The sequence below is a fragment of the Gopherus evgoodei genome, chromosome 16 (assembly GCF_007399415.2).
Source record: "Gopherus evgoodei ecotype Sinaloan lineage chromosome 16, rGopEvg1_v1.p, whole genome shotgun sequence".
In the NCBI taxonomy this organism is placed as follows: Eukaryota; Metazoa; Chordata; order Testudines; family Testudinidae; genus Gopherus; species Gopherus evgoodei.
In genome coordinates, this window is record NC_044337.1 from 24,599,487 (window position 1) to 24,613,611 (window position 14,125).

The 14,125-nt window shown below is 39.9% G+C and overlaps 1 protein-coding gene across 6 annotated transcripts in view; it reads left to right on the top strand.

Moving 5' to 3' along the window:
• The window catches only part of GAPVD1 (GTPase activating protein and VPS9 domains 1), a 67,945-nt gene that overhangs the window by 47,303 nt on the left and 6,517 nt on the right, over positions 1 to 14,125 (top strand). For 5 of the 6 annotated variants that reach the window (XM_030535946.1, XM_030535947.1, XM_030535948.1 and 2 more), the window contains 15 exons: positions 462 to 635; positions 953 to 1,093; positions 2,057 to 2,191; positions 2,866 to 2,985; positions 3,601 to 3,678; positions 4,855 to 5,228; positions 5,824 to 5,911; positions 7,023 to 7,103; positions 7,376 to 7,498; positions 8,071 to 8,200; positions 10,391 to 10,500; positions 11,131 to 11,290; positions 11,827 to 12,014; positions 13,092 to 13,305; positions 14,015 to 14,087. In XM_030535946.1, the coding sequence (XP_030391806.1) occupies positions 462 to 635; positions 953 to 1,093; positions 2,057 to 2,191; positions 2,866 to 2,985; positions 3,601 to 3,678; positions 4,855 to 5,228; positions 5,824 to 5,911; positions 7,023 to 7,103; positions 7,376 to 7,498; positions 8,071 to 8,200; positions 10,391 to 10,500; positions 11,131 to 11,290; positions 11,827 to 12,014; positions 13,092 to 13,305; positions 14,015 to 14,087 (2,189 nt within the window). The remainder of the gene's footprint in view (positions 1 to 461; positions 636 to 952; positions 1,094 to 2,056; positions 2,192 to 2,865; positions 2,986 to 3,600; positions 3,679 to 4,854; positions 5,229 to 5,823; positions 5,912 to 7,022; positions 7,104 to 7,375; positions 7,499 to 8,070; positions 8,201 to 10,390; positions 10,501 to 11,130; positions 11,291 to 11,826; positions 12,015 to 13,091; positions 13,306 to 14,014; positions 14,088 to 14,125) is intronic. The other variant, XM_030535950.1, reaches the window with a different exon arrangement.

Genomic DNA, 14,125 nt, shown 5'->3' on the forward strand with positions numbered 1-14,125 from the left:
CTTCAAGAGGGAAGAGGATGATTTGAATTGTAGCAATTGGAAATGTTAGATCGTAGATATTTTTATACTTACCAACACTTTAACTGGAGAGGTCAAAGTGGTCCAACTGATAGGAATTCAGCCTCTTCCCTTCCACAAATTAATCTCCCTTCCAGTCAGTTTTCACCATAATTTACTCACTCCTTGGTGTCGGTCATTCATAGTTGTAGACAGTTATGATAGCTCTGTGTTTGGCAAATATATGCACTTTTTAAAGCTTTTCTCATAAATAAATCTCTAGTGTTTCTCAAATATGAGTAAAGAATGTTGTCGCATTGCATCTGTTTGAATATACAAATTATTGTGATTATTATTAAAGTGCTGTACAGATCCTAGTTATTTAAAACTGCATTTTACTTGATAGAATTAGTTTCCTGTCCTATAGCATATTGAAGAATTTTTGAGACCTTTTGTTTACATAGCTACGACTCAGGATAATCTTGATGACAAGCTCCGTAAATTTGAAATTCGTGATATGATGGGATTGACTGATGACAGGGACATATCAGAAACTGTGAGCGAGACCTGGAGCACAGATGTCTTGGGCAGTGACTTTGATCCAAATATTGACGAAGACCGGTTGCAAGAAATTGCAGGTAACTGTGCACATCCGACATGAAAACTACTTTAAGCTTGCTGCAAAGCAAGGAGGCTTTTGGAACTCTCATTCAGTCTCTGTTTAGTTATGAAATAAATGTGGTGTTGTTAAATCTAAGTTTCTTTGTAGGAAAACTTTAGACATCTGTCCTGCCTTTGTTATGGGTACTTTCTCTCTCTCTCTCTCCCCCCGCCAGTAGACGTTGTGTGTCTTTTTTATAATTACTTAATACTGGACACCCAGTTTATGGTGTCTGTCTTACCAGAATCCTCTCATCTTTCCTACCTGATCCGTTCTTCCCTCTTGGTTGTGCAGGTACAGCTGCAGAGAACATGCTTGGCAGCTTGCTATGTTTACCAGGTTCAGGATCTGTGCTGCTTGACCCTTGCACAGGGTCAACCATATCAGAAACCACCAGTGAAGCGTGGAGTGTGGAGGTATTGCCAAGTGATTCAGGTCAGAATCCCGCAACTCATCTTTAGTTTGGTCTTTGACATGAACTGCAAAGCATTATTTCATAAATATTTTTGGATAAGTGCTTCACTTGAAACCATCACTTTGAGAGGAAATATTACCTGCCCAAAGACCACATGCTATTTCAGAGGCAGGTGGTAATCATAGTGGTCCTTTTTCAAACAAAGATGATTGCTTATTATTCCAAAATAAAACTGTGAGAATTATGGAAGTCTTTAAGATTGACATATTGTGAATACAAATACCTATATAGCTCTAGGCTGCACAAAATAAGCTGGTTTGTAGCCATTCTCTTTGGCTGGGTAGCATGCTGTAAGGTGGGGGAAGGGTGTATGATGAGCAATGACTGGGAGGATGGCAGATGTGCTGTGGTGTATGTCTTGTTTTTAATTTGTTTGGGTGAGTAGGTGCAGTGCACAAAGACTTCTAATGTGCAGAAGGCGCTAAGCTTTGTGACTCCATTAACCTTACCATGATGGACAGATGACTAAATTATAATGTGAGAGAAGATCTAGCATGACTTGGTGACTGTTTGCAGTGTTCTGGAAAAACTAAGAATAAAAGGAGCACTGTAGAACTATGGGAATCTTTCTAGGCAGAATTTTTACATACTGTCAATGTTTTCATGAGCATTTAATATATCATTCCATAGTCTCTGGCTAGGAAACTCAATAATTCAAATTTTGTTTTTTGTTAGAGTAAAAATAGATCTAGCAAAATGCCCTGCAGATATAAAGGACTATCTGCATTATCTTGCCTGCAGTACAGCACAGTAGAATTGGCTGAAATAGCTCAAATTATTTGTTGCCATTTCAGAGTACATTTCGCAAAGTTAGTTAGACTCTCTTTACATTAAAATCTAAATCCCTACACCATCTTTTTGCATGTGAATTGTAAGAGACTATAACATCAGGCAGTAATGCATGCGCACCATTTCCTGTTTAGAGGCCCCAGACCTAAAGCAGGAGGAAAGACTGCAGGAGCTGGAAAGCTGTTCTGGGCTAGGCAGCACCTCTGATGACACAGATGTGAGGGAGGTCAGTTCTCGTCCCAGTACACCAGGCCTCAGCGTCGTGTCAGGTGTGTGTTTATTTTCAGGAACAAGTTCTGCTTTATTAGATGGTAACCAGTATGTTTTGCCATGTGCTTAGTTTCATCATATTTATTCTCATCCTTGAAAGGATTTTTTTGTCTGGTGCTCATACTCTGATTTCCAGAGCAGTAGTACCGTGCTCTCCATCCTACTGAATGGAGTGAAATCCAGAGAATCTGTTGTACAGAAGCAGAGACTTGCAACAGGGTGTTTGAATCTAAGAAATCACCTAATATTTCCTTGCATCTCACTGTGGATACCTCCCTTCAGCTTCTCTTCATCCTATTTTGTTTAGCACACCTCTGTAGTCTCTCTCTGCACTTTACTTACATTTTCTGTCATAGATTTGTGCAAATTATTTGTCAGTCTTAAGGTCCTTTATATTGCCAGTCATAACATCAAAGCATGTATATAAGCTTATATTAAATAGCAGAATAAACAGATGGAACCCGAAGATTACAAAACCTTTATATCAGGACAGATTCTAAAGTCATGGCTCTCAGAATGTCAAGCTGCCATTTCTCTTGAATTCAGTGTTAGGGAGTTGGCAGCAAGAATACCCCAGCTCATTGCAGCTGTCACAAAAAAGTTTAATGTTTTTGATATCTGCATCCTTTTTGTCTCAAAGACCTTCACAGATCCTTCTTTTGTTATTTGTAAGGTATTAGTGCAACCTCTGAGGATATTCCTAATAAGATCGAGGACCTTAGGTCTGAGTGTAGCTCTGACTTTGGAGGGAAAGATTCTGTGACAAGTCCTGATATGGATGAAACAGCTCATGGTAAGTAAAGCCCTTGGATAGTAAGTGAAAAATAAACTGCGCCTTAGATGAAAGCTCATCAGGAATTGTTAAACTTGTGACTGTAAAACCTTTTAACACTGTACATCCCAGCAAGAATAAGTGGGGTAAACGCTGTGTAGAAGAAAAGTTCAATTATATTTAGAAAATGTATTTTCTGGTTTTTGAGAAACCACTTACAATCATTCTCTCCATATTTGTTCAGCAGACGTATTTATGCTTATGAATAGAAAGAGGAGGTGGTGAAGTATTGCAGAGTCTGAGATCTAAGTCTTTATTCTATCTAATTCAACCAAGTTAGGTTGACTGCTCTTTTGCACTTGAGACTCACTCCCTTCACTGTGCTCTGGGTGTGTGTGTGTGTGTGTGTTTTTAACAGTTTTTATAATGATTTGACTGTTCAGTCCTGTGAGTGCTTTCAGGTGCCTTCCTGTCAGTACATTTTGAAGTGCGTTAAGCATTTATTAACATTGTAAAAGGATCTAAATGCTGCCTGTTTCATAAGCTCTGTGACTGCATTTGTACTGTGCAGCACTCTAGCTAAGAAGCAGTGAATAGTGCATTGCACATGCAGACCCACTTTCTGTATTGTTTCAGGAGCCAGTCAGTTGACTTCTCCCCCTTCTCAGTCGGACTCTTTGCTTGCATTGTTTGACCCTTTGTCATCACATGAAGGTAAATAGTAAAGAATGAGCTATTCTTGTTTTTAAGATCAATACAGTAACTTCTCGCTTAGCGTTGTAGTCGTGTTCCTAAAAAATGCAACTTTAGGCTAAACGATGTTAAGCGAATCCAATTTCCCCATAAGAATTAATGTAAATAGAGGGGAGTTAGATTCCAGGGAAATTGTATATATTTGAGTTATAAGTTTTAAAGTTTACAATATAAACAAACAATTTAATACTGTACATAGCAATGATTGTGAAGCTTGATTGAGGTGGTGAAAGGTAGAGGATGGAAGAGAGTGGGATATTTCCCAGGGAATGCCTTGCTGCTAAATGATGAACTAGCACTTGGCTGAGCCCTCAAGGGTTAACATGTTGTTGTTAATGTAGCCTCACTATCTACAAGGCAGCACAAATGGAGGGAGGGGAGACAGCGTGGCAGATAGAGGCACACACCCTGTGTGAGAGAGAGAGAGAGCGACACACGCATTGTCCCTTTAAGTACACTGGTCCCACTCTAAGTACATTGCCTTTTTAAATATATTAGGAAGTTGAGAGAGCAGCTGCAGTCAGCAAGCTCCCTCCATCATGAGCCCTGTCATGTTTCCCCCCTGCTCTATGGATGGGGTAAGTGGGGGAGAGGAGCAGGGAGGGGACGAGGACACCTTGACATTAGCCCCCCTCTCTCTTCCTCGCACAGCAAGCAGGAAGCTCCTGGGAGCAGCTCCAAGGCAGAGGGCAGGAGCAGCACACGGTAGTGGGGGGAGCGATAGCTGAACTGCCAGCAATTGATAGCCTGCTAGGGGGCTGCCACACAGGGAATTTAGGGGAGTGGGGAGCTGATGGGGGGGCTGCCTGTCCACCCTGCTTCCAAGCCCTCCCACCAGCTAGCTGCAACAGGCTGCTCTTCCTGCAAGCAGTGGACAAAGCAGGCAGCTGCCAAACAGTGTTATAAGGGAGCATTGCACAGCTTTAAATGAGCATGTTCTCTAATTGATCAGCAACGTAACAACAGAACAACGTTAACTAGGATGACTTTAAGTAAAGAGTTGCTGTACATCAAAGGCTGCTGTCCATTTTAGTTGGGAAAAAATCTTACCCATTTGAGAAATGCATGTACACACATAAGCACCCCAGTATAATCCTTTAATGTTTGGTTCAATGATGTAATTTTTCATTGCTTCAGGTGTATCGGCAGTGGTTAGGCCTAAAGTGCACTATGCAAGACCCGCTCATCCGCCGCCAGATCCGCCAATCTTGGAAGGAGCTATGGGAGGTAATGAGGCCAGATTCCCAAATTTTGGTTCCCACATCTTAATCCCAACTGATTTGGAGGCGTTCAAACAAAGGCATTCCTACCCAGAAAGGCTGGTCCGCAGCAGGAGCTCTGACATAGTGTCATCAGTTCGGAGACCGATGAGTGACCCTGGCTGGAACAGGCGGCCTGGCAATGAAGAAAGGGAGCTTCCCACACAAACATCCAACATTGGGGCAGCTGCTTCAGGGCCTGCGCCTCAGTCCTCTTCGTCATCCCCCAGTAAAGATTCCTCTAGAGGAGAGGTAAGACATCTGTTGTGAAGCTGAACTGATTTTGCATCTTTGTTTTTTTTTCTCACGTCATTTTTGAGTAGAAATGTGTTTCTAGTGTTGTTAGCATTAAATATATTAACTAGGGAAGCATAGTGCAATTCTGGCACCTTCTGAAGGGTGGCCTGTAGTATTACTTATAAAAGTCAACGCTTAAGATGGGATGAATGGCCCAAATAGACAAAGTCCCTTTTTTCGATTTATGTGACATGCTTTAGTTGTAGGATCCCCAAAATGAATCTCTAACCATAAAGTCTTGTAGTAGTAAATGCGTCAACATAATGAAAACAAACATTGCCCTTTTTTGAGAGAGATTTTCTTGGATTGTTGTACACCAACTTTTAGTCCAGAACAAATAGTTACACTCAAACTTACAAACACCTCTTCAAGGGAGGACTTAAACTTTCAAGAGCAGGTTGTTTTACTTTGTTGTTGTGCTGCTTTGCAGGTAATGTGATATGATCTGTTACTGGTAATCAAGAAAATATTTTTCAGTCTTCCATTTTACAAAATCATGTAATGATTTCAGCATAATGTTGATTGAAATAAAAACTCACTTTCCCTGTAGAATGAGGAACGAAAAGATAGTGACGATGAAAAATCTGACAGGAACAAACCCTGGTGGAGAAAGCGTTTCGTTTCTGCCATGCCCAAAGGTAACAGCCTCACGTTTACATGTTCTTGGTGCCTTTAGAAATGCTGTACATTGCTTTCAATAAATCTGCACTTTGATAGGAAAATTTGTGACTAACTCTCCAGTTACTGTGAGATCATATATTAAATGGTCAGTCTGAATAGTTGACTACATGAAGGTTGCAACTAGTCCAGGCTCACAGTACTTTCTGCCCTTTCTATGTTGTTTTAATCCGAGATTGTTATGCTAATTACTTAACAAAATCAGGTAGTGCAAAGTCAGAGATCTTGTAAATGATGAAATCTGGCCAGTAGATCACAAAAGAGTCTTAGAATTTATGTAAAAAGCAACACCTGTGCACCTTAAAGACTAACAGATGTATTGGGTTTGAATTTATGGGTATTGGTACCATTTTAGAAGTAAAGGATATTAGGTATACATTCAGTCTAAAAGATAATGTCTAGTATTTAAGACTTTGCATACGTAAAGTATTATCTAAATGTTAAATGACACAATACCTGTGTGAAAATAGAACAGCATTGTCCCCAGTTTGCAGAGGGGAAACTCTTCTTGGATGAATTTGACTTAAATACTTTTATACAACTGAATTTTGTTTTTCTACATATTTTAGTATTGCACAGTGGATTGTGACTTTTATCAGGAACCATTCATTGGAAGTAGCTTCCAGAAACAATTGACATCACTATAATCAGTGCATGACTCTGGATCTGTGGACATATGTCTAGGGTAAATTTGTGAAACTAGCCAGTTTCAATTCCTAATCAGTAAATGAAAAATACTGAACTCAGAAGGCAAGGCTTTTTGGGGGTGCTGATTGTCTGGCTCAGCTTAGTAGCTGTTAAAGACATAATTTGTAATATGTTCACAATAGACTGCCTGTTTCACCCCACAGGCTTGGGTATCATTAACTTTTTGTATTTAAAGAGGACTTGTGTTACTGAGAAGCTTCAGACATCACGTTTGCAGTTTCTTACACATCTAAATACCCTTCATGGAGACTTTATTTGATGTTAAACTTACTGTTTCTTACTATTTCTAAATGTAGTTTGTAATTCCATGCTTTATTGTCTCCATGTATAATGTGTCTTACACAGACTTTCTGTAATTTCCAGCTCCTATACCATTTAGAAAAAAAGAAAAACAAGAAAAAGACAAAGATGACTTTGTGTCTGAGAGATTCTCAACACTTCAAGGTTTGTATATTGCTCTTGCAGTGCCTTTACTAAGAGTATGCACCCCAAATGTTCTCCTGGGACAGCCAAAACATTACCTTTTACAGCAATGTATAGACAGAACATTTTAATATTCAAAATTAGCTTCCTAACTGAGGAGGTTATTGTGGTTAGTCAGTACCTGCCCTGAAGACTTAATGGGTTTTAAACTTGTTATGCAGTGTTGTTTGCACTTAGCATTGAACTCAGCACCACATGGAGCTAATTCCTGTTATATTTTCCTCATTGTTCAGATGATCCCAATCCCAGACTAAGTGCACAGGCACAGGCTGCAGAGGATATCCTGGACAAATATAGGAATGCTATTAAGCGAACCAGCCCAAGTGAAGGAGCTATAGTAAATTTTGAAAGTGCAGGTAAGAACTTTTGCAGCGCTACATCCACAACAATAAAAAATGGGCAGCACAAAACCTCTTGGTGATAAAGTTGAACACCCCTTAAATAGTCTAGTCAAATGATACTAACATCTGAACTATATTAACACTCTCTCTAGTGCGGGGAGCAAGGAAGTTTCTCTTTGTTTAATTTATAATTGCATCCACGCTGATAATGGGAGCTAAACGATAATCTCCAAGGCCAGAACTCCGTGATTGAATCAACTGGGATTTCTTAGTGTTGTTAGTTTATGCATCTCATATTAGCAATTTTTTTTAGAAGAATTGGAAAACAATAAAAGGACATTGAGATCTAAAACAGAATTATACAGTTCCTTTTAAAAGCAAATTGTACAGTACATATTTTGAATCTTTTTTAATGTACTCTAAAATTCTATTCTTTTTTTTTTTTGATGGATGGATGGATTGACCTAGGTTTCTTTTCTATATAATTAAAAAAACTTCTTGGAAATTGAAAATGAGAAAAAACAAACAATATAGTACTAGACAGTCAAGTTCCTTTCTGTGAATTCTCTGTTGGAATGTTTGCTTAGAGGTAATTGGAGATGGTGAAAGTATACACGACTCTCCACGCGATGAAGCCCTGCAGAATATGTCAGCTGATGACCTCCCAGATTCTGCAAGTCAAGTAGCACAGCCGCAAGACTCTGCTTTCTCTTACAGGTAAACGTAATATTTGTGTGTGTAACTTTGATTTTGTTGTTGGATTAAGACAAAAGCTTAAGCCATGTGGTTGATCTTCAGTGAAATTATGATATATACTGTAGGTATCCTTAATCTTAATGGTGGGAAAGAATTAGTCTCCTGGGGACCAGTAATATTGTTGCTTACTGTAGACTTCCAGATATTTTTTGTCCAGTGTAGTTAAATGATGGGATATCCACCGCTTCTACTGAGTGTATTTTTCAGTCTGTTAGTGCACACTCTCAAGAAGGTTTTCCTGAAGTTCCACCTATATTTCCCTCTGCTTAGTCCCACTCTTTTCCTCCCACTTACACTTTTTAATATGCCAAATCATTTCTCTTTCTGGGTCTCTTCTTTGTCCTTCTTTCCAGCTCCCTGATCATTTCTGTTGCTCTCTGCCAAGCTTCCTCCTGTTTCTTTGGAAATTAGGGGCCCAAGAACTGAATACACCTGCCCAGATGCAGTTGCACCACAGCTGTATAAAGAAGGACCTATACCCCTTTCCCAGGATGTGATGCCTCCACAAATGCAGTCCAAAGTTACATTGGCTTTTTGCTGCTATATCACCTTACAAGCATATGTAGCTGTATGCCTTTTTTCACCTATCATCAGTTTTATTAAGCTTTACTCCATTCCAGGTTTCTCCTTTTTTGTTCTGCCTCCAGTTTCTTCCAGCATTTAAACCTTCTATGTTAAAGAGTCTCATACTTATTTTAATGAACCTGTATAACTTGGGAGTGAAGCAATTGGTTCCATCTGTCTCCGTGCATATACCATTTAGGATTGACACTTAAAAAAAGCCTCCCATAATTGTATACATTCATGTGGATTTGTGTTTGCTAAAGGAATTAAGATGTTTAGTTCGTGTTGGGAGAAAGCACGGAAAGTTAATTCCCTAATGAAGATCCCAGACTTCTGGGCTGCATGTCTAAAATAGTATAGGGTTGATGTAGCAATGTTTAAATATTATTCATTAAACAATGCACTAGCTAATAAATGCACAAGGTGACTGGATTGGTCAAGGGGTTGGTTCTGGGACATTGTATCTATGGCTTCTAGGTCATTGCTTTGAATTCAGCCATGCTTAATTGTAACTACTTTCAGTTACTATCAATATCTCTTCAGTAGACTACATGAGTTTTTGGTATTAGTCCAATTATTTGTGGACTTGTGCCTACATAATTAGGCAACCTGTATTGTAAGTTCTTTGGGGCAGGGACTGTTTTCTTATGTGCCAGCTTCAGCTTTTCCAGTACAGTTCTGCACTTTTGGTACAAACATCTCTGGTACTTGGGAACTGAAAATGCTCTGTTGCTTATGTAGGCCAAGCTGTACACCCAAAGAGAGAGAGCAGCCTATCGCTGTTGTGTGTGATATCTGTAGGCAGCAGTAGCACTAGAGAGATTCTGCTGCTGCAGCACCGTGGGCATTGTGTGGTTCTGATTTTGTGAAAATCAGGCTTCTCTAGTTCTCCATCTTTCACCAAAATCAATAAGATTCTGTGTCTTAATACCTAGAACATTTCCTGAAATTCAGGACTTGATTGAATGCAGTGTTCAAAAGTTATTGGTTACAGACAAACAGAAATGCCCATGAGTTGAATGTAGGGCCTCACTTCACTTGGCCAATTATTAACAACCTTAACAGACCCAGTGGAAAGGCCAAAGATTAGTAGTGTTCATGGTCTGAGAATTCTGGGAGTCTGCTCCAGATCAGTGCTGAGGAACATTGCCAAAGTAGCGTGATAAGGTCTGTATACTGTGCCTGTTATGGATGGACAATGTCAGTCTTCAGGGTTGCTAAGCTGGACACCTTTCATGACATGAAATTCACTGAAAAGAGGTCATTGATTTTAGTTGGTAAAGATTCTGATATAGCCAAGGTTGGGACTAAGTTTCATGAAATTGCATTCCAGTACTTACTGAAAGATGCCTCTTCTAAAGCTGTGTTAAATGGGAGCAGTTTGTTTGAAGAGCTAAACTAAGTGGCATATCATCAAAAGCATCAATGCTGTTGGCACTATTTGAAAATATTAAATCTTTACCGTCTGAGTCTGCTAAGATTGCATAAAAAAGTTTCTAAGAGATTTTTAAAGATGTAAATACTTGTTATTGCAAGTGTATTTTAAGCAACACTGTATTTAGAGAAAATAACACTTGTTCTCTTTAGGGATGCAAAGAAGAAACTGAGACTGGCTCTTTGTTCAGCAGATTCCATTGCCTTCCCAATGTTGACCCATTCAACAAGAAATGGCCTACCAGATCACACCGACCCTGATGGTAAATCCTCTTACATGTACAAACACACAGTTCTCTATTTGACTTTGTTTTTCCTACCCCTACCGTCATCTTCATATTTTCTTCCGTGTTTTTCCCACGCATGAGACAACCTGACAAATCCCAGTTTCCAGTGTGTTGTAACAAGGTACCTTGGCAAAGTTGTGCAGTAACGTAGTGTAGGCAGAACCTGAGTCTGCCAGGGAATAGCCTCCTGTTAAAACATTATAAAATGGAGCAGCAGAGAAACTGTAGGAAATTGAGAAAGGATGCACTGGACGAGTTAGTGTCTTTTCAGATTAACTCAGCTGTTTGCTTAAGAAAAGTGTGCACGTGTGTACATTTGCATGTATGTAATATATGTATGTGCATTTCTAAGTTTTTTTTACTTGCAGTTTTTCCTTTACTTATCCCTTATCCAGGTCATTTAAAGTTCCTTCTTAAATAATTGTGGCAAATGTATATCAAAATAACGAGTGTTGGATATTGCTTAACATATATCAGTGTAATGGTTTGAAAGTATCATGTGCACCAGCTTTTCCATGCAGCTCTCTCAGATAAAAGCACTCTTTCACCTCTCTTCTGTCTAAAACCATGTAGGCAGTATGCTAATTCTGTCATGTTTCTGGTCAGACAATGAAATTGTGTGCTTCCTGAAAGTTCAGTTAGCTGAAGCTATTAATCTACAAGATAAGAATTTGATGGCCCAACTGCAGGAGACAATGCGCTGTGTAAGCCGCTTTGATAACCGAACATGTCGAAAGCTACTGGCTTCCATTGCAGAGGATTATAGGTAATTTGGTTTTTTTTTATCATTATTGAGCAGTTGCCATGTGCAGGTTTTTATCCATTAGCAGATTGGAAGTGTCCAACTTGGCTTAGCAAAAGTCAACTTTTTACATCTCCACTTTCCCACCAAATGCTAAAATTCTTTCTCCTTTCTGGGAACGAACCATGAAAGGCTTGAATCTTAAATCAGCTCAACTAGTAACAAACTCCAGTAAGAGAATGTTGTTAGGCCAGCCTGAGGGTACTGCTCTGCACTGGCACACAGGAGACCTGCATTTAGATTCTGCTGCAGTCTCTCACTTCTTGGAGTGGGAGGGCTGTGGAGTCAGCGAACCAGCATTGGAATCTGGTTAGTTGTGTCTTACTGCATAGGCTGAGGCACTAAACAGAAGGTTGTACAACAGCTTGAATTCAGGACTTGCTATTCTGTAAAACCTAGGAGAGTTGAAGGCTCCTCTCATGCCATTCTGTTACCAGGTTTAGGAGCTAGTGCTGTCTTTATTGTGGAATCCCTAATGAGAAAAGCATTTTTAATTTTAGGAAAAGGGCTCCATATATTGCTTATTTAACTCGATGTCGCCAAGGTCTGCAGACCACACAAGCCCATCTGGAAAGGCTCCTGCAAAGGGTATTACGTGATAAGGAAGTCGCCAACAGATATTTCACCACAGTTTGTGTGAGGTTACTTCTGGAAAGCAAAGAAAAAAAGATAAGGGAATTCATTCAAGGTAATTTAATGTAGAGTGTGGGTCATCTGTACCTTTTTGTGTTCAGTATTTAAAAATAAATAGACTGTGCCTCAAGTTAGACTCCTAGAATAGATTTGTTTACTGGTTGAAACCAGGTCTAACTGTGTCTCAGAGGATACAGGGAACAGTTGGTGTTTGGAAAGCTGTATTATGCTTATACTTGAGATTCATCTTGGCACAGGGCACCTTAGTCTAGAGAACTACTGTCTTAAAAGAACTGCTTTTAAAAATCTATCCGTATGTAGAATCTGAAAGTAATCCAAGCAGAGAAATGTAGAGGAAACAAGCAATGCACAGTCACTCCATGGTTTTGGGCTTTGCTTTGCTGCAGCTTCATAAACATTGTCACAGGGCAGAAAGGAGAAATTTGGTCCTGAAAGAATCTCTGAGCTGCTAGGCTAGAGAGAAGAACTAGCAACTGGCTGCAGGGAGGTGGAATTGATAGCTGTGCTTCCTGAGTGCGAGGAACCAAGAGAGATGGCCAGTGGTCCTATTTCCCATTGCATTACCCTGGCTGCATTGCACACCCTGTATTTTAGTATATGTTTTGTTACATAAATGTGACTATAGCAACAATGCATATTTAATCAAATATAAGACTGGAAAATGATACTCATGGGCTTTCTTAATCTCTTCCCTTCCTAGTGATAATGTCTGACAGCCTTAATGATATTGGTCCCTATTGGTGACCTTTACAGTAATTATACTTTTCCTCTTCCTAGTGCCCAATGAGAGAGGTAGAAAAGTATCTGTGTTTAGGGGGAAGGGGTGAGTCATGAGAATTAGGTAACTTGCTAATGGCCTCAAATGAAGTGAGTAGTGCAGTGCCAAGCAGAGTGCTTAGACCACACAGTCCTGTAAAATGTATCCTCTACTTCTTTCTAATTTCTTCATCGGAATGACCACGTTCCTCCCCATACTCCCCCACCCAAAAAGCTACAGACAAGAACCTTTACCACCATTGACCAGTTTATGGCACTTCCAGAAAGTAGAGCCAGATAAACTGCTTTAATTTTGCCTTTCTAGTTGAATTTCCTCCTTTTGCTTTGTATTCAGATTTCCAGAAACTCACTGCAGCAGACGATAAAACAGCCCAAGTAGAAGACTTTCTTCAGTTTTTATATGGGGCCATGGCCCAGGATGTCATCTGGCAAAATGCCAGTGAAGAGCAGCTCCAGGATGCACAGCTAGCCATAGAACGCAGTGTGATGAATCGCATTTTCAAACTCTCATTCTACCCTAATCAGGATGGAGACATTTTGCGTGACCAGTAAGTGAACAAGACTAGATGTACCTGAGTTATCTCGCAGTGTGTAGAGAAAGCAGCACTGCTCTTTCCAGGAAACAAACTTGAGTGCCTAGGCAGATAAGCCAGCCTTACCACACAACCTCCTTGCTTTGCCTTGCCTTAATTATTTACATTAAATAGGTTTTCTGTATGAGAGAGAAACTATTTTAGGTTTTTATTTTAACATCCTATGCAAAGATCTGCAGTCGCAGCAAGCTACTAAAGCCAGAGGAAAATAATCCTAACTGTATAATGTAGGAACTAGATGATAACCCCTGTAGTTTTGTGTTCCACGATGGATAATTAAAACTTTCTTCAGGGCACACACCCTCCATTGACAGTTTTAGTGCAGTTGGCCATGTACCTCCTGGGTTTTTCATCTTCCTTAGGGTACCAGGTTTTTGACTGCTGCAGCCAGCATGGTATTGGATTTGGTGTACCATAAGGCAAATCCTGCTGTTAGTGAGGCCAATGCAAACTGACCGTGGTTACTATTTGTACACGGTGTTCCTGTTGCTTACTCTTTTGTGTGCAGTGTATTGTTCAAATAGGTCTTATTTATAAACTCACCTTATTGCATGGGAAATCCAAAAGGGGTTTTTGCCTCTTCTATGAAAACTACATTTGGTCTCTTGAGGTGGCTGGCTGTCTCCTTTTCTCACTTCACTTTTGTTCCCCCTCTTTTTTTCAGGGTCCTTCATGAGCATATCCAAAGGTTGTCTAAGGTAGTGACTGCAAACCACCGCGCACTTCAGATACCAGAGGTAACTGCTTCTTCCCTCTATTTTTGTATTTCAAATTA